Genomic DNA, 26,048 nt, shown 5'->3' on the forward strand with positions numbered 1-26,048 from the left:
AGGTAAACGCGTCCCCTCGCGGGCTTCACAGGTGTCCGTGGCGACGCGGACACCTGTGAAGCCCGCGAAGGGACGCGTTTACCTGTGAAGGTATCCGCGTCCCCTCGCGGGGCTCGCTGCGCTCGCCACGCTTCGGGCTCGGTGGCTCGCTGCGCTCGCCACACTATTCTATTCTCAACTCCACGCCGACGTGGATAGTAGGGCATGAAAAGGTCGTAGGACGCGTACCGCCGCCCCTCGCGGGCTCGCTGCGCTCGCCACGCTTCGGGTTCACGTTGATCGTGGGGTGGCGTTAAAAATTGTGGGGGCCATTTAACAATTCAGGGGGACTATTAGGGCTCTGTGGCCCATTTAACATTGTTTCCTATGTAAAAATCGCGGGCATTGAGGCATTTAACGCTAAAATCGCGGTCAATCTGCCTTTTTAACATTGTTCCCTATGGGAAAATCGCGGTAATCGCGGGTACCCGATTTTGATGTACCCGCGATTTACCCGCGATTACCGCGATTGCCGCGATTTTACCCGCGATCCCGCGATTTCAATCGTGGGCGCCGTTCTAGGTAAAGAGTACCCCAGCAAGTAAGTCAACAAACGTTAGGTTGACACCATTAGGTCGACATGGGTCAATGTCGACAGTCAATAGGTCGACATGGGGCTTTTGACTGCTATATGACACGACATGTGCCGACAGGCGGTATTTCATGCCCTGACATCCACTAGGGCGCGGTGGGAGATTAAAATAGTGTGCGGAGCGCAGCAAGGCATGCAAGGGGGCGCTATGCACTGTAACCAGTGTCCATGTCGACTGTGTTGACATTCGGGTCAAAAAACAGTGAAAAAACCCATGTCAACCTTTTGACTCTCGACCTAATGCTTGTGTCGACCTAATGACCTGTCGACCTAAAGCCATGTCGACCTAGAACTATGTCGACCTTGACCCATGTCGACCGAATGGTGTTGACTGTCGACCAACTTGCTGTAGACCAAATGATCCCATTCCTAGCATAGACATTCGGCTGTCCGTGGGCGTTGGGCACTGGGCTGATGGCATAAAAGTGTGTGCTACTCTGTATACCCGAGCCTAGAACGTATCTGGTCAATGGATCTACGATGTCTAGACTGACCAGTTATGGTCCACTATGCTTAGTCGCACCCGTATAGTTAGATGACTAACGATACTGCGTCTAGATCAACAATAACAGAAGTTAGACGCCAGCGTTAGATCACCGGGAACAGGTCAGATTGGTTCATACTTTACTATCCAAGTGGACATAGATTATAATATTGTGCCTAGCATAGCGAGGCACCACCCCCAAAACATGGCGAGCACAGCGAGGGGATACCGTGCACGTATGCAGTGTCCACCACAAAAACGCAAAGAACTCATGTGGAACACGCTCCTGTCCAACTTTCGTTACTGCAGATCTAGACGCGGTGGACTATCTTTAGACATCTAACTAGATGGCTTCCACTAAGCGTTGATCCACTTTACCATAACCAGTCTAGAACGGGCTGATGTTTGTCGCAGTGACCGGTCCGTATTCTGTAGTAACCTACTGTTCATGTTTCTTCCTTACAGGCGGCTCTCATGGGTGGCACCACCATGGTCATTGGTCAGGTCCTGCCAGACAAGGAGATCTCGCTGCTGGACGCCTATGAGAAGTGCAGGAGCCTGGCGGACCCCAAGGTTTGCTGTGACTACGCTCTCCACATGGGTGTCACCTGGTGGGGTCCTAAGGTACTGTCCTGCTTTATACCTCATTGCCATCCCCAGCACATTTCTGCACCTGGAAGTCATCTCCTCATGGCGCTTTCTCAGTGCTGTCCACTAGGGTGGACTTACAGTATGTCCTCACTAACGGACCTGTAACAGTCCTAGATTACCATTCGCTTACCCACAGTCATCTATTATAGACGTGTTGTCAGTGATATCACTATTATGTTATGTATTCACCATCACTCTTGTTACGCGACGTCACAATGGACGCACTATTGATGTTCTCCCACTGTGTCTCTCTTTGGCAGGTGAAGGCAGAGATGGAGACCTTGGTGCGAGAGAAGGGAGTAAACTCCTTCCAGATGTTCATGACGTATAAGGACCTGTACATGCTGCGGGACAGTGAGCTCTACCAGGTCTTCCGGCACTGCAAGGACCTGGGGGCTGTGACTCGAGTGCATGCCGAGAACGGGGACCTGGTGGCTGAGGTGAGGAGCTGGCACCAGGGAAGGGCTGTGTGTGCCCGCTGCTTATATCCCGCCCTGCACGTACAAAATATCCCCTTACTCTGTAGGCATCTGCCACATATTCTCTGTGGGGCTTATCTTGTACTTGCCAAGTTCTTGGGACCACCAGGGTCCCCTAACTAGAACAAGCCTGCATCATGCCATCTTCTTTGATCTGGGTTGTACAGGTGTCTTCAGCCACCAGGGTAAGTTCCTTGTGATGGGGCCCATCGTTGCTGTAGACTATGCCCAGTTGTAGTTCTCTTTCTGGTCCTCCCTCTAAGCTGTCTTAGGTCCAGACTCCTTGGCGTCTTTCCGCTCAACCCTCGGTTGTGTCTAGCTTATGACACTGGTGAGAGAAAGAGGACAGCTATCTCTATGTAGGACTATATGGGGAATGGATACATGCAGAACTCTTTACACAGCTACGTCCCTAGTCTAGGTGTGTCCGCAATGGTTTCCTACCAAAGAGCCCATCAGGGAAGCCTCCTACTAGTCATAAGGGAATAAATCTACAGTATTTCAATTAATGGCAGCCATAAACTTTCCCCCAACAGGCCGCTAAGGAGACGCTGGAGCTGGGGATCACCGGCCCTGAAGGGATTGAGATCAGTCGGCCTGAGGAGGTAAGTGTCACTCCACCACAGTTACAGCCTGGCCACCTCCATATGTACAGCTGGGAAGCGGTCATCTATTAGAATGAACTTAGGTCTACAGTCATTAGGTCGACCCCACTAGGTCGACTGGCAGGAAGGTCGACCTGACTTAAGGTCGACATGGGCCAAGGTCGACATGACTTAAGGTCGAATTTGCATAAAGGTCGACATGAGGAAGGTCGACTGGTCATAAGGTCGACATGGGTTTTTCACTGTTTTTTGAGCCGACATGTGCCGACAGGCGGTATTTCATGCCCTACCATCCACTAGGGCGTGGTGGGAGAATAAAATAGTGTGCCGAGCGCAGCGAGGCACCGTGCCCGAAGCATAGCGAGCGAAGCGATTCTGCCAACTGTGTCCATGTCGACTGTGTCGACATTCGGATAAAAAAACAGTGAAAAACCCATGTCGACCTTATGACCAGTCGACCTTCCTCATGTCGACCTTTATGCAAATTCGACCTTAAGTCATGTCGACCTTGGCCCATGTAGACCTTAAGTCAGGTCGACCTTCCTGCCAGTCGACCTAGTGGGGTCGACCTAATGACTGTAGACCTAAGTTCATTCTGACAGATGTACAGCTTCCGTACAGCTGACACTGTACACTCTTATGTCTTGTGATCCTCTGCTGGCTCCCTCTGGTGGTGACTATAGAGTATAGCACTGCAGAGTGCACACCGCACATTGATTATAACCAGAGGGTACCCGGACTCATGACAGATTGACTCTAGGTCGACAGGTATGAGGTCAACTACTATTGGTCGACAGGGTCAAAATGACGACATGAAAAAGGTTGACATTCCTTTTTTAACCAAATTTTGAGCCGACATGTGTCGACAGGCGGTTATTTCATACCCTACACTACACTACGGCGTGGAGGGAAAATATAATAGTGTGCCGAGCGCAGCAAGCCGTGCTATATTGTGTGTTCTAGTGAGCAGCGCAGTCACCCATTGTCAGTAATACCTGTATATTGTGTTATAGTGAGCAGCGCAGTCACCCATTGTCAGTAACACCTGTATATTGTGTGTTATAGTGAGCAGCGCAGTCACCCATTGTCAGTAATACCTGTATATTGTGTTATAGTGAGCAGCGCAGTCACCCATTGTCAGTAACACCTGTATATTGTGTGTTATAGTGAGCAGCGCAGTCACCCATGGTCAGTAACACCTGTATGTTGTGTGTTATAGTGAGCAGCGCAGTCGCCCATTGTCAGTAACACCTGTATATTGTGTGTTATAGTGAGCAGCGCAGTCCCCCATTGTCAGTAATACCTGTATATTGTGTGTTATAGTGAGCAGCGCAGTCACCCATTGTCAGTAACACCTGTATGTTGTGGGTTATAGTGAGCAGCGCAGTCACCCATTGTCAGTAACACCTGTATATTGTGTTACAGTGAGCAGCGCAGTCCCCCATTGTCAGTAACACCCTGTATATTGTGTGTTGTAGTGAGCAGCGCAGTCCCCCATTGTCAGTATCACCTGTATATTGTGTGTTACAGTGAGCAGCACAGTCACCCATTGTCAGTAACACCTGTATATTGTGTGTTACAGTGAGCAGCGCAGTCCCCCATTGTCAGTAACACCTGTATATTGTGTTATAGTGAGCAGCGCAGTCACCCATTGTCAGTAACACCCTGTATATTGTGTTATAGTAAGCAGCGCAGTCCCCCATTGTCAGTAACACCTGTATATTGTGTGTTATAGTGAGCAGCGCAGTCACCCATTGTCAGTATCACCTGTATATTGTGTGTTATAGTGAGCAGCGCAGTCACCCATTGTCAGTAACACCCTGTATATTGTGTGTTACAGTGAGCAGCGCAGTCCCCCATTGTCAGTAACACCTGTATATTGTGTGTTAAAGTGAGCAACGCAGTCACCCATTGTCAGTAACACTCTGTATATTGTGTGTTATAGTGAGCAGCGCAGTTCCCCATTGTCAGTAACACCCTGTATATTGTGTTATAGTGAGCAGCGCAGTTCCCCATTGTCAGTAACACCTGTATATTGTGTGTTATAGTGAGCAGCGCAGTCACCCATTGTCAGTAACACCCTGTATATTGTGTGTTATAGTGAGCAACGCAGTCACCCATTGTCAGTAACACTCTGTATATTGTGTGTTATAGTGAGCAGCGCAGTCACCCATTGTCAGTATCACCTGTATATTGTGTGTTATAGTGAGCAGCGCAGTCACCCAATGTCAGTAACACCCTGTATATTGTGTGTTATAGTGAGCAACGCAGTCACCCATTGTCAGTAACACTCTGTATATTGTGTGTTATAGTGAGCAGCGCAGTCACCCATTGTCAGTAACACCCTGTATATTGTGTGTTATAGTGAGCAGCGCAGTCCCCCATTGTCAGTAACACCTGTATATTGTGTTATAGTGAGCAGCGCAGTCACCCATTGTCAGTAACACCCTGTATATTGTGTGTTACAGTGAGCAGCGCAGTCCCCCATTGTCAGTAACACCTGTATATTGTGTGTTATAGTGAGCAAAGCAGTCACCCATTGTCAGTAACACTCTGTATATTGTGTTATAGTGAGCAGCGCAGTTCCCCATTGTCAGTAACAACTGTATATTGTGTGTTATAGTGAGCAGCGCAGTCCCCCATTGTCAGTAACACCCTGTATATTGTGTGTTATAGTGAGCAGCGCAGTCACCCATTGTCAGTAACACCCTGTATATTGTGTGTTACAGTGAGCAGCGCAGCCCCCCATTGTCAGTAACACCCTGTATATTGTGTGTTACAGTGAGCAGCGCAGTCCCCCATTGTCAGTAACACCCTGTATATTGTGTGTTACAGTGAGCAGCGCAGTCCCCCATTGTCAGTAATACCTGTATATTGTGTGTTACAGTGAGCAGCGCAGTCCCCCATTGTCAGTAACACCCTGTATATTGTGTGTTACAGTGAGCAGCGCAGTCACCCATTGTCAGTAACACCTGTGTATTGTGTGTTATAGTGAGCAGAGCAGTCACCCATTGTCAGTAATACCTGTATATTGTGTGTTATAGTGAGCAGCGCAGTCCCCCATTGTCAGTAACACCTGTGTATTGTGTGTTATAGTGAGCAACGCAGTCCCCCATTGTCAGTAACACCTTTATATTGTGTGTTACAGTGAGCAGCGCAGTCACCCATTGTCAGTAACACCTGTGTATTGTGTGTTATAGTGAGCAGCGCAGTCACCCATTGTCAGTAATACCTGTATAGTGTGTGTTACAGTGAGCAGCGCAGTCACCCATTGTCAGTAACACCTGTGTATTGTGTGTTATAGTTAGCAGCGCAGTCACCCATTGTCAGTAATACCTGTATATTGTGTGTTACAGTGAGCAGCGCAGTCACCCATTGTCAGTAATACCTGTATATTGTGTGTTACAGTGAGCAACGCAGTCCCCCATTGTCAGTAATACCTGTATATTGTGTGTTACAGTGAGCAGCGCAGTCCCCCATTGTCAGTAATACCTGTATATTGTGTGTTATAGTGAGCAACGCAGTCCCCCATTGTCAGTAACACCTGTATATTGTGTGTTATAGTGAGCAGCGCAGTCCGCCATTGTCAGTAACACCTGTATATTGTGTGTTGTACTGAGCAACGCAGTCCCCCATTGTCAGTAACACCTGTATATTGTGTGTTACAGTGAGCAGCGCAGTCACCCATTGTCAGTAACACCTGTATATTGTGTGTTATAGTGAGCAGCGCAGTCACCCATTGTCAGTAATACCTGTATATTGTGTTACAGTGAGCAGTGCGGTCCCCCATTGTCAGTAACACCTGTGTATTGTGTGTTATAGTGAGCAGCGCAGTACCCCATTGTCAGTAACACCCTGTATATTGTGTGTTATAGTGAGCAGCGCAGTCCCCCATTGTCAGTAACACCCTGTATATTGTGTGTTATAGTGAGCAGCACAATCACCCACTGTCAGTAACACCTGTATATTGTGTGTTATAGTGAGCAGCCCAGTCACCCATTGTCAGTAACACCTGTATATTGTGTGTTCTAGTGAGCAGCGCAGTCACCCATTGTTAGTAACACCCTGTATATTGTGTGTTCTTATGAGCAGCGCAGTCACCCATTGTCAGTAACACCTGTATATTGTGTCTTATAGGGAACAGCGTAGTCCCCCATTGTCAGTAACACCCTGTATATTGTGTGTTACAGTGAGCAGCGCAGTCCCCCATTGTCAGTAATACCTGTATATTGTGTGTTACAGTGAGCAGCGCAGTCCCCCATTGTCAGTAACACCCTGTATATTGTGTGTTACAGTGAGCAGCACAGTCACCCATTGTCAGTAACACCTGTGTATTGTGTGTTATAGTGAGCAGCGCAGTCCCCCATTGTCAGTAATACCTGTATATTGTGTGTTACAGTGAGCAGCGCAGTCCCCCATTGTCAGTAACACCCTGTATATTGTGTGTTACAGTGAGCAGCGCAGTCACCCATTGTCAGTAACACCCTGTATATTGTGTGTTATAGTGAGCAGCGCAGTCACCCATTGTCAGTAATACCTGTATATTGTGTGTTACAGTGAGCAGCGCAGTCACCCATTGTCAGTAATTCCTGTATATTGTGTTATAGTGAGCAGCGCAGTCACCCATTGTCAGTAACACCTGTATATTGTGTGTTACAGTGAGCAGCACAGTCACCCATTGTCAGTAATTCCTGTATATTGTGTTAAAGTGAGCAGCGCAGTCACCCATTGTCAGTAATTCCTGTATATTGTGTTATAGTGAGCAGCGCAGTCACCCATTGTCAGTAACACCCTGTACATTGTGTGTTATAGTGAGCAGCGCAGTCACCCATTGTCAGTAATACCTGTATATTGTGTGTTACAGTGAGTAGCGCAGTCACCCATTGTCAGTAATTCCTATATATTGTGTTATAGTGAGCAGCGCAGTCACCCATTGTCAGTAACACCTGTATATTGTGTTATAGTGAGCAGCGCAGTCACCCATTGTCAGTAACACCTGTATATTGTGTGTTATAGTGAGCAGCGCAGTCACCCATTGTCAGTAACACCTGTACATTGTGTGTTATAGTGAGCAGCGCAGTCACCCATTGTCAGTAATACCTGTACATTGTGTGTTACAGTGAGCAGCGCAGTCCCCCATTGTCAGTAACACCCTGTATATTGTGTGTTACAGTGAGCAGCGCAGTCACCCATTGTCAGTAACACCCTGTATATTGTGTTACAGTGAGCAGCACAGTCCCCCATTGTCAGTAACACCTGTATATTGTGTGTTATAGTGAGCAGCGCAGTCACCCATTGTCAGTAACACCCTGTACATTGTGTGTTACAGTGAGCAGCGCAGTCCCCCATTGTCAGTAACACCTGTATATTGTGTGTTCTAGTGAGCAGCGCAGTCACCCATTGTCAGTAACACCCTGTACATTGTGTGTTACAGTGAGCAGCGCAGTCACCCATTGTCAGTAACACCCTGTACATTGTGTGTTATAGTGAGCAGCGCAGTCACCCATTGTCAGTAACACCTGTATATTGTGTGGTACAGTGAGCAGCGCAGTCACCCATTGTCAGTAATACCTGTATATAATGTGGACTATATGACTAATGGCTTTGTCATTCCTCCCTCTTACAGCTGGAAGCTGAGGCCGTGCACAGAGCCATTACTATTGCTAACCGGGTGAGTGCTACATCCACATCTGAGGCTTATCTGTGTCCTGTGGCTCGTTGACTGTGTGCCTCATTGTGTGATTCCTGTCATGTGCCTTACTGCCTATGTGCTGTATTGTGATTCCTGTCCTGTGCCTCACTGCCTATGTGCTGTATTGTGTGATTCCTGTCCTGTGCCTCACTGCTTATGTGCTGTATTGTGTGATTCATGTCCTGTGCATCGCTGTATTGTGTGACTCCTGTCCTGTGCATCGCTGTATTGTGTGATTCCTGTCCTGTGCCTCACTGCCTATGTGCTGTATAGTGTGATTCCTGTCCTGTGCATCGCTGCCTGTGTGATTCCTGTCCGGTGCATTGCTGCCTGTGTGTGTGCTGTATAGAGTGATTCCTGTCCTGTGTATCGCTTTCTGTGTGTGTATGCTGTATAGTGTGATTCCTGTCCTGTGCATCACTGCCTGTATGTGCTGTATAGTGGGATTCCTGTCCTGTGCATCGCTGCCTGTGTGCTGTATAGTGTGATTCCTGTCCTGTGCATTGCTGCCTGTGTGTGCTGTATAGTGTGATTCCTTTCCTGTGCCTGTGTGTGCTGTATAGTGTGATTCCTGTCCTGTGTATCGCTGCCTGCATGTGCTGTATAGTGTGATTCCTGTCCTGTGCTTCGCTGCCTGTGTGTGCTGTATAGTGTGATTCCTGTCCTGTGTATCGCTGCCTGTGTGTGCTGTATAGTGTGATTCCTGTCCTGTGTATTGCTGCCTGTGTGTGCTGTATAGTGTGATTCCTGTCCTGTGCATTGCTGCCTGTGTGTGCTGTATAGTGTGATTCCTTTCCTGTGCCTGTGTGTGCTGTATAGTGTGATTCCTGTCCTGTGTATCGCTGCCTGCATGTGCTGTATAGTGTGATTCCTGTCCTGTGTATCGCTGCCTGTGTGTGCTGTATAGTGTGATTCCTGTCCTGTGTATCGCTGCCTGTGTGTGCTGTATAGTGTGACTCCTGTCCTGTGTATCGCTGCCTGTGTGTGCTGTATAGTATGATTCCTGTCCTGTGCATCACTGCCTGTGTGCTGTATAGTGTGATTCATGTCCTGTGCATCGCTGCCTGTGTGTGCTGTATAGTGTAATTCCTGTCCTGTGTATCACTGCCTATGTGCTGTATAGTGTGATTCCTGTCCTGTGTATCACTGCCTGTGTGTGCTATATAGTGCAATTCCTGTCCTGTGCATCGCTGCCTGTGTGTGCTGTATAGTGTAATTCCTGTCCTGTGCATCACTGCCTGTGTGTGCTGTATAGTGTGATTCCTGTCCTGTGTATCGCTGCCTGTGTGCCCTGTATAGTGTGATTCCTGTCCTGTGCATCGCTGCCTGTGTGTGATGTATACTGTGATTCCTGTCCTGTGTATCGATGCCTGTGTGTGCTGTATAGTGTGATTCCTGTCCTGTGTATCGCTGCCTGTGTGCCCTGTATAGTGTGATTCCTGTCCTGTGCATCGCTACCTGTGTCCTGTATAGTGTGACTCCTGTCCTGTGCATCGCTACCTGTGTCCTGTATAGTGTGATTCCTGTCCTGTGCATCGCTGCCTGTGTGCTGTATAGTGTGATTCCTGTCCTGTGCATCACTGCCTGTGTGCTGTATAGTGTGATTCATGTCCTGTGCATCGCTGCCTGTGTGTGCTGTATAGTGTAATTCCTGTCCTGTGTATCACTGCCTATGTGCTGTATAGTGTGATTCCTGTCCTGTGTATCACTGCCTGTGTGTGCTATATAGTGCAATTCCTGTCCTGTGCATCGCTGCCTGTGTGTGCTGTATAGTGTAATTCCTGTCCTGTGCATCACTGCCTGTGTGTGCTGTATAGTGTGATTCCTGTCCTGTGTATCGCTGCCTGTGTGCCCTGTATAGTGTGATTCCTGTCCTGTGCATCGCTGCCTGTGTGTGATGTATACTGTGATTCCTGTCCTGTGTATCGATGCCTGTGTGTGCTGTATAGTGTGATTCCTGTCCTGTGTATCGCTGCCTGTGTGCCCTGTATAGTGTGATTCCTGTCCTGTGCATCGCTACCTGTGTCCTGTATAGTGTGACTCCTGTCCTGTGCATCGCTACCTGTGTCCTGTATAGTGTGATTCCTGTCCTGTGCATCGCTGCCTGTGTGTGCTGTATAGTGTGATTCCTGTCCTGTGCATTGCTGCCTGTGTGTGCTGTATAGTGTGATTCCTGTCCTGTGTATCGCTGCCTGTGTGCCCTGTATAGTGTGATTCCTGTCCTGTGCATCGCTACCTGTGTCCTGTATAGTGTGATTCCTGTCCTGTGTATCAATGCCTGTGTGTGCTGTATAGTGTGATTCCTGTCCTGTATATTGCTGCCTGTGTGTGCTGTATAGTGTGATCCCTGTCCTGTACATCGCTGCCTGTGTGCTGTATAGTGTGACTTCTGTCCTGTGCATCGCTACCTGTGTCCTGTATAGTGTGATTCCTGTCCTGTGTATCGATGCCTGTGTGTGCTGTATAGTGTGATTCCTGTCCTGTATATTGCTGCCTGTGTGTGCTGTATAGTGTGATCCCTGTCCTGTACATCGCTGCCTGTGTGCTGTATAGTGTGACTCCTGTCCTGCGTATCACTGCCTGTGTGTGCTGTATAGTGTGATTCCTGTCCTGTATATTGCTGCCTGTGTGTGCTGTATAGTGTGATCCCTGTCCTGTACATCGCTGCCTGTGTGCTGTATAGTGTGATTCCTGTCCTGTGCATCGCTACCTGTGTCCTGTATAGTGTGATTCCTTTCCTGTGCATCGCTGCCTGTGTGCTGTATAGTGTGACTCCTGTCCTGTGTATCGCTGCCTGTGTGTGCTGTATAGTGTGACTCCTGTCCTGTGTATCGCTGCCTGTGTGTGCTGTATAGTGTGACTCCTGTCCTGTGTATCGCTGCCTGTGTGTGCTGTATAGTGTGACTCCTGTCCTGTGTATCGCTAACATATTGGGATAAATGTACTAAATTACAAATTGCTGTGTATAGCTGTATCTGTAGCCTTTCATATCCGTATATGGCCGTTAAGATGTACTTTCAAATTTACAAAGGCCGGTATACGGGTATTCGCATTGTTTTGCTAGGCGTATTCATATTTGGTATACGATTGCATACGCCATGAAAAAATATAAATGGAATTCACCATTCATCCGAATGGTGATTCCAAATTTACTACCAGGCTGTATGTAAAATACGGCCAATATTCAACCGGAAATACGAAAATAATCCTAATTTTCCAGGTGTATTTGGCTGAAGTCTGCACGGATCAGTCAGATCAATCACATCAGTCAGATCAATCACATCCGTCAGATCTTTCTCTGTGTAAAAAAAAAAAAAATGAACCAGATCCGGTTCAAGGAGCCCAGGGCTGGTTATAGCCATCCGATGGGCCCACACTGTTCTGTTTTTTTTTTTTTACATTTCATTTTTTTTTACACTTGTAAGCCTGCACGAATCTGACTGATATGATGGATCTGACTGATCTGCCTATGATGGATCTGACTGATATGCTGAATCTGACTGATATGACATACTTGACTGATATGACGGATCTGACTGATATGATGAATCTGACTGATATGACATACTTGTCTGATATGATTGATCTGACTGATATGACATACTTGACTGATATGATGGATCTGACTGATATGATAGATCTGACTGATATGATGGATCTGACTAATATGACGAATCTGACTGATATGACGGATCTGACTGCACTGATCTGACTGATATGATGGATATGATGGATCTGACTGATATGACGGATCTGACTGATATGACAGATCTGACTGATATGATGGATCTGACTGATATGACGGATCTGACTGATATACTGCATCTGACTGATATGACGGATCTGACTGCACCGATCTGACTGATATGACGGATCTGACTGATATGATGGATCTATGACGGATATGAAGGATCTGACTGATATGACGGATCTGACTGATATGACGGATCTGACTGATATGATGAATCTGACTGATATGACATATTTGACTGAAATGATGGATCTGACTGATATCACGGATCTGACTGATATACTGCATCTGACTGATATGATGGATCTGACTGCACCGATCTGACTGATATGACGGATCTGACTGATATGACATACTTGACTGATATGACGGATCTGACTGATATGATGAATCTGACTGATATAACATACTTGACTGATATGACGGATCTGACTGATATGACATACTTGACTGATATGATGGATCTGACTGATATGATGGATCTGACTGATATGACGGATCTGACTGATATGACGGATCTGACTGATATGACGGATCTGACTGATATGACGGATCTGACGGATATGAAGGATCTGACTGATATGATGAATCTGACTGATATGACATACTTGACTGATATGATGGATCTGACTGATATGACGGATCTGACTGATATGATGGATCTGACGGATATGAAGGATCTGACTATGATAGATCTGATGGATATGAAGGATCTGACTGATATGGCGGATCTGACTGATATGGCGGATCTGACTGATATGGCGGATCTGACTGATATGATGAATCTGACTGATATGACATACTTGACTGATATGACGGATCTGACTGATATGACATACTTGACTGATATGATGGATCTGACTTATATGATGGATCTGACTGATATGACGGATCTGACTGATATGACAGCTCTGACTGATATGATGGATCTGACTGATATGAAGGATTTGACTGATATGACGGATCTGGCTGATATGATGGATCTGACGGATCTGACGGATCTGACTGATATACTGCATCTGACTGATATGACGGATCTGACTGATATGAAGAATCTGATATGACGGATCTGACTGGTATGATGGATCTGACAGATATGAAGGATCTGTCTGATATGACGGATCTGACTGATATACTGCATCTGACTGATATGACGGATCTGACTGATATGAAGGATCTGACTGATATGACGGATCTGACTGATATGAAGGATCTGACTGATATGACGCATCTGACTGATATGACGTATGTAACTGATATGATACATCTGACTGATATGATACATCTGACTGATATGACGGATCTGACTGGTATGACGGATCTGACTGATATGATGTATGTAACTGATATGATGGATCTGATGGATATGACGTATGTAACTGATATGATAGATCTGACGGATCTGACTGATATGATGGATCTGACTGATGTGACGGATCTGACTATGATGGATCTGACTGATATGATGAATCTGACTGATATGATGGATCTGACTGATATGATGGATCTGATTGATGTGATGGATCTAACTGATATGACGGATCTAACTGATATGATGGATCTGACTGATGTGACGGATTTGACTGATATGATGCATCTGACTGATATGACATACTTGACTGATATGATGGATCTGACTGATATGATGGATCTGACTGATATGACAGATCTGACTGATATGAAGGATCTGACTGATATGACGGATCTTACTGATATGACGGATCTGACTGATATGACGGATCTGACTGATATGATGGATCTGACAGATATGAAGGATCTGACTGATATGATGGATCTGACGGATATGAAGGATCTGACTGATATGACGGATCTGACTGATATACTGCATCTGACTGATATGACGGAACTGACTGATATGAAGGATCTGATATGACGGATCTGACTGATATGATAGATCTGACAGATATGAAGGATCTGTCTGATATGACGGATCTGACTGATATACTGCATCTGACTGCTATGACGGATCTGACTGATATGATACATCTGACTGATATGATGGATATGACGTATGTAACTGATATGATAGATCTGACGGATCTGACTGATATGATGGATCTGACTGATATGACGGATCTGACTATGATGGATCTGACTGATATGACGGATCTAACTGATATGATGGATCTGACTGATATGATGGATCTGACTGATATGATGGATCTGATTGATATATCTAACTGATATGACGGATCTAACTGATATGATGGATCTGACTGATGTGACGGATCTGACTGATATGATGCATCTGACTGATATGATGCATCTGACTGATATGACGGATCTGACCGATATGACGGATCTGACTGATCCATGCAGGCTTATACAAAACTCGCTGCAAATATATGTTCTACTTGTCATTTGTATTTACTGGTGAATTCATATTCAAATTATATGAAACCTGCCGATCAGATAGAACACTATGGCCGAATATGGCTGACCAGGCCATATTACAGATCGAATGGCTAAGAATGACTGCATTTGTACCCATTCGATCTTAATAAATCTCCCCCTCGGGGAGTGAACAGCAAACCTCCCAATTTCCATGGGTTACTGTGTGTTCTGTGTATTTTGATGTTTGAGGTACTGGGGGCTCTGTGTATTTTGATGTTTGGGTTACTGTGTGCTCTGTGTATTGTTATGTGTGGGTTACTGTGTGCTCTGTGTATTGTTATGTGTGGGTTACTGTGTGCGCTGTGCAAAGGCGTAACTACTATAGGTGCAAGGGGTGCAGCTGCTATGGGGCCTAGAGCTGAAGGGGGCCCATCTTTCCTGTCTAAGTAATATGTTTTACATACATTTATCACCATCAGTTGCTAAATAGGGGGCCCTTACAAACTTTTGCTATGGGGCCCACGAATATCTAGTTACGCCCCTGGCGCTGTGTATTGTGATGTTTAGGTTGTTGTGTACTCTGTGTATTGTGATGTTTCGGTTACTATGTGTTGTGTGTATTGTGGTGTGTGGAATACTGTGTGGTTTTTGCATTGTGGTGTTTGAGTTATTGTGTGCTCTGTGTATTGTGGTGTGTGGGTTACTGTGTTCTTTGTGCATCGTGGTGTGAGGGTTATTGTGTTCTCTATCTATTGTAATGTTTGGGTTTCTGTGTGCTCTGTGTATTGTGATGTTTAGTATACAGTATTATGTGTTGTGTGTATTGTGGTGTGTGGAATACTGTGTGCTCTGTGTATACCGATGTTTGTGTTACTGTGTGTTGTGTGTATTGTAGTGTTTGGGTTACTGTGTGCTCTGTGTATTGTTATGTGTGGGTTACTGTGTGCGCTGTGTATTGTGATGTTTAGGTTGCTGTGTGCTCTGTATATTGTGATGTTTAGGTTGCTGTGTGCTCTGTGTATTGTGATGTTTAGGTTATTATGTGTTGTGCGTATTGTGATGTGTGGAATACTGTGATTTCTGTGTGTTCCGATGTTTGGGTCACTATGTTTATTTCATTTTGTTATTACTATGTTCTCACCATCTCATCCTAACTGGTGTGTATCTGGCTCTACTAATCTTGTAGCCTCCTCTCTGTCTCTGCTTCTCAGACCTTTTGCCCTGTGTACTTGGTGAACGTCTCCAGTATGTCAGCAGGTGATGTCATTGCCTCTGCCAAAATGCAAGGTGAGATCCAGGAGGATGTCCTGACCTGTGTCATGTAGGACAGTACCTGAGTGATGTGTGGTGAGATCCAGGAGGATATCCTGACCTGTGTCATGTAGGACAGTACCTGAGTGATGTGTGGTGAGATCCAGGAGGATGTCCTGACCTGGGTCATATAGGACAGTACCTGAGTGATGGGTGGTGAGATCCAGGAGGATGTCCTGACCTGTGTCATGTAGGACAGTACCTGAGTGATGTGTGGTGAGATCCAGGAGGATGTCCTGACCTGGGTCACTTAGGACAGTACCTGAGTGATGTGTGACGAGATCCAGGAGGATGTCCTGACCTGTGTCATGTAGGACAGTACCTGAGTGATGTGTGGTGAGATCCAGGAGGATGTCCTGATCTGGGTCATGTAGGACAGTACCTGAGTGATGTGTGGTGAGATCCAGGAGGATGTCCTGACCTGTGTCATGTAGGACAGTACCTGAGTGATGTGTGGTGAGATCCAGGAGGATGTCCTGACCTGTGTCATGTAGGACAGTACCTGAGTGATGTGTGGTGAGATCCAGGAGGATGTCCTGACCTGTGTCATGTAGGACAGTACCTGAGTGATGTGTGGTGAGATCCATGAGGATGTCCTGACCTGTGTCATATAGGACAATACCTGAGTGATGTGTGGTCAGATCTAGGAGGGTGTCCTGACCTGTGTCATGTAGGACAGTACCTGAGTGATGTGTGGTGAGATCCAGGAGGATGTCCTGACCTGTGTCATGTATGACAGTACCTGAATGATGTGTGGTGAGATATAGGAGGGTGCTAGGACCTGAGTCATATAGGACAGTACCTGAGTGATGTGTGGTCAGATCTAGGAGGATGTCCTGACCTGTGTCATGTAGGACAGTACCTGAGTGATGTGGGGTCAGATATAGGAGGGTGCTAGGACCTGAGTCATGTAGGACAGTACCTGAGTGATGTGTGATCAGATATAGGAGGGTGCTAGGACCTGTGTCATGTAGGACAGTACCTGAGTGATGTGTGGTCAGATCTCGGAGGATGTCCTAACCTGGGTCATGTAGGACAGTACCTGAGTGATGTGTGGTCAGATCTAGGAGGGTGTCCTGACCTGTGTCATGTAGGACAGTACCTGAGTGATGTGTGGCGAGATCCAGGAGGGTGTCCTGACCTGTGTCATGTAGGACAGTACCTGAGTGATGTGTGGTCAGATATAGGAGGGTGCTAGGACCTGAGTCATGTAAGACAGTACCTGAGTGATTTGTGGTCAGATCTAGAAGGGTGTCCAGTTACGCCACTTCACTTACACCTCCACCTACCGGTCTCACTTTAATTACACATCCCCTTACTTGTCCCACTTCACTTACACCTTACACTACCTGTCCTACATCATTTGCACCTCCACGTACCTGTCCCACATCATTTACATCTCCATGTACGTGTCCCACATCATTTACACCTCCATGTACCTGTCCCACATCATTTACATCTCCATGTATGTGTCCCACATCATTTACACCTCCACGTACCTATCCCACATCATTTACACCTCCACGTACCGGTCCCTCATAATTTCCACCTTCACGTACCTGTACCACTTCACTTACACCTCTTTCTACCTGTACCACTTCAATTACACCTCCCCCTACTGGTCTCACTTTAGTTACACTTACACCTACCTGTCCCACTTCCCTTAGACCTCTACCTACCTGTCCCACATCATTTATACCTCCACGTACCTGTCTCACATAATTTACACCTCTACATACCTGTCCCACATCATTTATATCTCAACATATTTGTCCCACATAATTTTTACATCCCCATACTGTACATATATACATCATTTACACCTCATTACACCTCCTCATACCTGTCCCATATCATTTATACCTCCACATACCTGTCCCAAATCATTTACACCTCTCCATACCTGTTCCACATCATTTACACCTCTCCATACCTGTCCCACATCATTTACACCTCTGCATACCTGTCCCACTTCACTTACACCTCCCCGTATCTGTCTCACATTATTTACACCTCCCCGTACCTGTCCCACATCATTTACACCTCCATGTACTGTACCTGTCCCACATCATTTATACCCCCCTGTCTTAAACCCCTGTAAGCATCCCCACTTGAGACCACGATCTTTACCTTCCCGATGGTCTGCGCTGCGGTTAAGGTCCTTGGTCGGTACTAGTGCTTGGCGTGATGTCCCCAGTGGGCCACGGGTGACCGGCGATGTCTCTTGTCGCTGACACGCTGACATGCCGGCTCCGGACGGCATGGACGCCGCCATGACACCTCTGCTCACCTGACTAAGTTGACCAATCCCGCTGACCAGCAGCCTGACCCGCGCACACCTGAGCAGTAATCAGGTGTGTCTGTCCTTCCCTAGCATTGATTGGTGCTGCCCCTGGCAGCCAATCACAATCCGGCAAGGGGATATAACTCAGGCCCTGTGCCTTCATTCCTCGCCTTGAACAATTGCTTTATCTGCTCCAGAGTTCTCCTGTGTTCAGTGGAAGTTCCCAAGGCTCTGGGATATCCAGGCTCACCTGTGTCCTTGTCTCCAGCGTTTCTCCAGCTGCTATTACTTACCTGGTTCTTTCCATCTCCAGAAGACTCCTGCGATACCATCCCTGCAGTCGAGTATCAGGTGCCCCGCTGAGCACCTCTCTGGCTCCTAAGCCAGCTATCATCATCGGAGACTTATACCATCCTGTCCTGATCCTGTCGACAAGTCCCCATCAACACCTGGGTTGACTACCGGCTATTGCGCTCCATAGTGACTAGTCCACCATTGTCCTATCCAGCCAATACACCTGTCTACCTTCCCGTCGACATCCCTAGTCGTCACTCCTGCAGTTCCCAGACTGCCCCCCAGTCACCCTGGTCTCCCAAGGCCGTTCCAGGGTCCAGCCTCCCGAGTCCCAGCCTGCGTCCTGAGGACCAGGGCAGGGGGCCGCGACCTGCCTGTCAGACGCAGCTAAGTCCAAAGTCCCTTGCGGGACTCCCTGGTGAACACCGCTGGCAGGTTAGACTCTGCGCCCCTGTTCCTGGTCTCCGCCAACACTCTGGTTCGCTGTGCTCCTGTCCCCTCGTGTATGTCAGTCATCAGACCCCCAGTATTCCGCTTCACAGCGCCCTCCACTGGCCCACCACGGTCACAGCCGGGAACACAACAAACCCCTGAGCTGACACCCCCATACTGTACCTGTCCCGCATCATCTACACCTCCATGTACTGTACCTGTCCAACATCATCTACACCTCCCCATACTGTACCTGTCCCGCATCATCTACATCTCCCCGTACTGTACCTGTCCCACATCATCTACACCTCCATATACTGTACCTGTCCCACATCATCTACACCTCCATGTACTGTACCTGTCCAACATCATCTACACCTTCCCATACTGTACCTGTCCCACATCATCTACACCTCCATGTACTGTACCTGTCCCACATCATCTACACCTCCATGTACTGTACCTGTCCAACATCATCTACACCTTCCCATACTGTACCTGTCCCACATCATCTACACCTCCATGTACTGTACCTGTCCCGCATCATCTACACCTCCATGTACTGTACCTGTCCCGCATCATCTACACCTCCATGTTGTGTACCTGTCCTGCATCATTTATACCTCCCCATACTGTACCTGTACCCCATCATCTACACCTACATGTACTGTACCTATCCCGCATCATCTACACCTCTATGTACTGTACCTATCCCGCATCATCTACACCTCCCCATACTGTACCTATCCCGCATCATCTACACCTCCCCATACTGTACCTGTCCCGCATCATCTACACCTCCCCATACTGTACCTGTCCCACATCATTTACACCTCCATGTACTGTACCTGTCCAACATCATCTACACCTCCATGTACTGTACCTATCCCGCATCATCTACACCTCCATGTACTGTACCTATCCCGCATCATCTACACCTCCATGTACTGTACCTGTCCCGCATCATCTACACCTCCATGTTGTGTACCTGTCCTGCATCATTTATACCTCCCCATACTGTACCTGTCCAACATCATTTACACCTCCCCATACTGTACCTGTCCAACATCATCTACGCCTCCATGTACTGTACCTGTCCCACATCATTTATACCTCCATGTACTGTACCTGTCCCTCATCATCTACACCTCCATGTACTGTACCTGCCCTGCATCATCTACACCTCCATGTAATGTACCTGTCCCACATCATTTATAGCTCCCTGTACTGTACCTGTCCCGCATCATCTACACCTCCATGTAATGTACCTGTCCCGCATCATTTATAGCTCCCTGTACTGTACCTGTCCCGCATCATCTACACCTCCATGTAATGTACCTGTCCCACATCATTTATAGCTCCCTGTACTGTACCTGTCCCGCATCATCTACACCTCCATGTAATGTACCTGTCCCGCATCATTTATACCTCCATGTACTGTACCTGTCCCGCATCATTTATACCTCCATGTACTGTACCTGCCCCTAATCATCTACACCTCCATGTACTTTACCTGTCCCGCATCATTTATACCTCCATGTACTGTACCTGTCCCGCATCATCTACACCTCCTCGTACTGTACCTATCCCACATCATCTACATCTCCCCGTACTGTACCTGTCCCGCATATTCTACACCTCAGTGTACTGTACCTGTCCTGCATCATCTACACCTCCCCGTACTGTACCTGTCCTGCATCATCTACACCTCTATATACTGTACCTGTCCCGCATCATCAACACCTCCCCATACTGTACCTGTCCCACATCATCTACATCTCCCCGTACTGTACTTTTCCCGCATCTTCTACACCTCCATGTACTGTACCTGTGCTGCATCATCTACACCTCCATGTACTGTACCTGTCCCACATCATCTACATCTCCATATACTGTACCTGTCCCGCATCATCTACACCTCCCCATACTGTACCTGTCCCGCATCATCTACACCTCCATGTTCTGTACCCGTCCCACATCATCTACACCTCCATGTACTGTACCTATACCGCATCATCTACACCTCCATGTACTGTACCTGTCCCACATCATCTACACCTCCATGTACTGTACCTGTCCCGGATCATCTACACCTCCTCTTACTGTACCTGTCCAGCATCATCTACATCTCCCCGTACTGTACCTGTCCCGCATCTTCTACACCTCCGTGTACTGTACCTGTCCTGCATCATCTACTCCTCCCCGTACTGTACCTGTCCTGCATAATCTACACCTCTATATACTGTACCTGTCCTGCATCATCTACACCTCCCCATACTGTACCTGTCCCGCCTCATCTACACCTCCATGTACTGTACCTATCCCGCATCATCTACACCTCCATGTACTGTAGTACTCCATGTACTGTACCTGTCCTGCATCATCTACACCTCCCCGTACTGTACCTGTCATGCATCATCTACACCTCTATATACTGTACCTGTCCCGCATCATCTACACCTCCCCATACTGTACCTGTCCCGCATCATCTACACCTCCATGTACTGTACCTATCCCGCATCATCTACACCTCCCCGTACTGTACCTGTCCCGCATCTTCTACACCTCCATGTACTGTACCTGTCCCGCATCATCTACACCTCCCCGTACTGTACCTGTCCCGCATCTTCTACACCTCCATGTACTGTACCTGTCCTGCATCATCTACACCTCCATGTACTGTACCTGTCCCGCATCATCTACACCTCCATGTACTGTACCTGTCCCGCATCATCTACACCTCCCCGTACTGTACCTGTCCCGCATCATCTACACCTCCATGTACTGTACCTGTCCCGCATCTTCTACACCTCCATGTACTGTACCTGTCCCGCATCATCTACACCTCCATGTACTGTACCTGTCCCACATCATCTACACCTCCATGTACTGTACCTGTCCCACATCATCTACACCTCCCCATACTGTACCCGTCCCACATCATCTACACCTCCATGTACTGTACCTGTCCCGCATCATCTACACCTCCATGTACTGTACCTGTCCCACATCATCTACACCTCCCCATACTGTACCTGTCCCACATCATCTACACCTCCATGTACTGTACCTATCCCGCATCATCTACACCTCCATGTACTGTACCTGTACCCCATCATCTACACCTCCATGTACTGTACCTGTCCCGCATCATCTACACCTCCGCATACTGTACCTGTCCCGCATCATCTACACCTCCATGTACTGTACCTATACCGCATCATCTACACCTCCATGTACTGTACCTGTCCCGCATCATCTACACCTCCATGTTGTGTACCTGTCCTGCATCATTTATACCTCCCCATACTGTACCTGTCCCGCATCATTTATACCTCCCTATACTGTACCTGTCCTGCATCACTGCACCTCCATGTACTGTACCTGTCCCACATCATTTATACCTCCATGTACTGTACCTGTCCCTCATCATCTACACCTCCATGTACTGTACCTGCCCTGCATCATCTACACCTCCATGTAATGTACCTGTCCCACATCATTTATAGCTCCCTGTACTGTACCTGTCCCGCATCATCTACACCTCCATGTAATGTACCTGTCCCGCATCATTTATACCTCCATGTACTGTACCTGTCCCGCATCATTTATACCTCCATGTACTGTACCTGCCCCTAATCATCTACACCTCTATGTACTGTACCTATCCCGCATCATCTACACCTCCCCATACTGTACCTATCCCGCATCATCTACACCTCCCCATACTGTACCTGTCCCGCATCATCTACACCTCCCCATACTGTACCTGTCCCACATCATTTACACCTCCATGTACTGTACCTGTCCAACATCATCTACACCTCCATGTACTGTACCTATCCCGCATCATCTACACCTCCATGTACTGTACCTATCCCGCATCATCTACACCTCCATGTACTGTACCTGTCCCGCATCATCTACACCTCCATGTTGTGTACCTGTCCTGCATCATTTATACCTCCCCATACTGTACCTGTCCAACATCATTTACACCTCCCCATACTGTACCTGTCCAACATCATCTACGCCTCCATGTACTGTACCTGTCCCACATCATTTATACCTCCATGTACTGTACCTGTCCCTCATCATCTACACCTCCATGTACTGTACCTGCCCTGCATCATCTACACCTCCATGTAATGTACCTGTCCCACATCATTTATAGCTCCCTGTACTGTACCTGTCCCGCATCATCTACACCTCCATGTAATGTACCTGTCCCGCATCATTTATAGCTCCCTGTACTGTACCTGTCCCGCATCATCTACACCTCCATGTAATGTACCTGTCCCACATCATTTATAGCTCCCTGTACTGTACCTGTCCCGCATCATCTACACCTCCATGTAATGTACCTGTCCCGCATCATTTATACCTCCATGTACTGTACCTGTCCCGCATCATTTATACCTCCATGTACTGTACCTGCCCCTAATCATCTACACCTCCATGTACTTTACCTGTCCCGCATCATTTATACCTCCATGTACTGTACCTGTCCCGCATCATCTACACCTCCTCGTACTGTACCTGTCCCACATCATCTACATCTCCCCGTACTGTACCTGTCCCGCATATTCTACACCTCAGTGTACTGTACCTGTCCTGCATCATCTACACCTCCCCGTACTGTACCTGTCCTGCATCATCTACACCTCTATATACTGTACCTGTCCCGCATCATCAACACCTCCCCATACTGTACCTGTCCCACATCATCTACATCTCCCCGTACTGTACTTTTCCCGCATCTTCTACACCTCCATGTACTGTACCTGTGCTGCATCATCTACACCTCCATGTACTGTACCTGTCCCACATCATCTACATCTCCATATACTGTACCTGTCCCGCATCATCTACACCTCCCCATACTGTACCTGTCCCGCATCATCTACACCTCCATGTTCTGTACCCGTCCCACATCATCTACACCTCCATGTACTGTACCTATACCGCATCATCTACACCTCCATGTACTGTACCTGTCCCACATCATCTACACCTCCATGTACTGTACCTGTCCCGGATCATCTACACCTCCTCTTACTGTACCTGTCCAGCATCATCTACATCTCCCCGTACTGTACCTGTCCCGCATCTTCTACACCTCCGTGTACTGTACCTGTCCTGCATCATCTACTCCTCCCCGTACTGTACCTGTCCTGCATAATCTACACCTCTATATACTGTACCTGTCCTGCATCATCTACACCTCCCCATACTGTACCTGTCCCGCCTCATCTACACCTCCATGTACTGTACCTATCCCGCATCATCTACACCTCCATGTACTGTAGTACTCCATGTACTGTACCTGTCCTGCATCATCTACACCTCCCCGTACTGTACCTGTCATGCATCATCTACACCTCTATATACTGTACCTGTCCCGCATCATCTACACCTCCCCATACTGTACCTGTCCCGCATCATCTACACCTCCATGTACTGTACCTATCCCGCATCATCTACACCTCCCCGTACTGTACCTGTCCCGCATCTTCTACACCTCCATGTACTGTACCTGTCCCGCATCATCTACACCTCCCCGTACTGTACCTGTCCCGCATCTTCTACACCTCCATGTACTGTACCTGTCCTGCATCATCTACACCTCCATGTACTGTACCTGTCCCGCATCATCTACACCTCCATGTACTGTACCTGTCCCGCATCATCTACACCTCCCCGTACTGTACCTGTCCCGCATCATCTACACCTCCATGTACTGTACCTGTCCCGCATCTTCTACACCTCCATGTACTGTACCTGTCCCGCATCATCTACACCTCCATGTACTGTACCTGTCCCACATCATCTACACCTCCATGTACTGTACCTGTCCCACATCATCTACACCTCCCCATACTGTACCTGTCCCACATCATCTACACCTCCATGTACTGTACCTGTCCCGCATCATCTACACCTCCATGTACTGTACCTGTCCCACATCATCTACACCTCCCCATACTGTACCTGTCCCACATCATCTACACCTCCATGTACTGTACCTATCCCGCATCATCTACACCTCCATGTACTGTACCTGTACCCCATCATCTACACCTCCATGTACTGTACCTGTCCCGCATCATCTACACCTCCGCATACTGTACCTGTCCGGCATCATCTACACCTCCATGTACTGTACCTATACCGCATCATCTACACCTCCATGTACTGTACCTGTCCCGCATCATCTACACCTCCATGTTGTGTACCTGTCCTGCATCATTTATACCTCCCCATACTGTACCTATCCCGCATCATTTATACCTCCCCATACTGTACCTGTCCTGCATCACTGCACCTCCATGTACTGTACCTGTCCCACATCATTTATACCTCCATGTACTGTACCTGTCCCTCATCATCTACACCTCCATGTACTGTACCTGCCCTGCATCATCTACACCTCCATGTAATGTACCTGTCCCACATCATTTATAGCTCCCTGTACTGTACCTGTCCCGCATCATCTACACCTCCATGTAATGTACCTGTCCCGCATCATTTATACCTCCATGTACTGTACCTGTCCCGCATCATTTATACCTCCATGTACTGTACCTGCCCCTAATCATCTACACCTCCATGTACTTTACCTGTCCCGCATCATCTACACCTACATGTACTGTACCTGTCCCGCATCATCTACATCTCCCCGTACTGTACCTGTCCCGCATATTCTACACCTCAGTGTACTGTACCTGTCCTGCATCATCTACACCTCCCCGTACTGTTCCTGTCCTGCATCATCTACACCTCTATATACTGTACCTGTCCCGCATCATCAACACCTCCCCATACTGTACCTGTCCCACATCATCTACACCTCCATGTACTGTACCTGTGCTGCATCATCTACACCTCACGTACTGTACCTCTCCTGCATCATCTACACCTCCATGTACTGTACCTGTCCCACATCATCTACACCTCCATGTACTGTACCTATCCCGCATCATCTACACCTCCATGTACTGTACCTGTACCCCATCATCTACACCTCCATGTACTGTACCTGTCCCGCATCATCTACACCTCCGCATACTGTACCTGTC

At 47.6% G+C, this 26,048-nt stretch overlaps 1 protein-coding gene across 4 annotated transcripts in view; it reads left to right on the plus strand.

The window, feature by feature from the left end:
• LOC146051509 (dihydropyrimidinase-related protein 5-like) overlaps positions 1 to 26,048 on the plus strand; it is a 115,251-nt gene that overhangs the window by 53,451 nt on the left and 35,752 nt on the right. For all 4 annotated transcript variants that reach the window (XR_014466842.1, XR_014466840.1, XR_014466841.1 and 1 more), the window contains exons 3-7: positions 1,581 to 1,739; positions 2,027 to 2,206; positions 2,782 to 2,850; positions 8,477 to 8,521; positions 15,860 to 15,935. Coding sequence is in view for 1 of the 4 variants with exons in the window: in XM_083167896.1 (XP_083024022.1) it covers positions 1,581 to 1,739; positions 2,027 to 2,206; positions 2,782 to 2,850; positions 8,477 to 8,521; positions 15,860 to 15,935 (529 nt within the window). In the remaining 3 variants the exon portion in view is untranslated. The remainder of the gene's footprint in view (positions 1 to 1,580; positions 1,740 to 2,026; positions 2,207 to 2,781; positions 2,851 to 8,476; positions 8,522 to 15,859; positions 15,936 to 26,048) is intronic.

The sequence above is a fragment of the Crinia signifera genome, unplaced genomic scaffold, assembly GCF_055691185.1.
Source record: "Crinia signifera unplaced genomic scaffold, ASM5569118v1 HAP2_SCAFFOLD_103, whole genome shotgun sequence".
In the NCBI taxonomy this organism is placed as follows: Eukaryota; Metazoa; Chordata; class Amphibia; order Anura; family Myobatrachidae; genus Crinia; species Crinia signifera.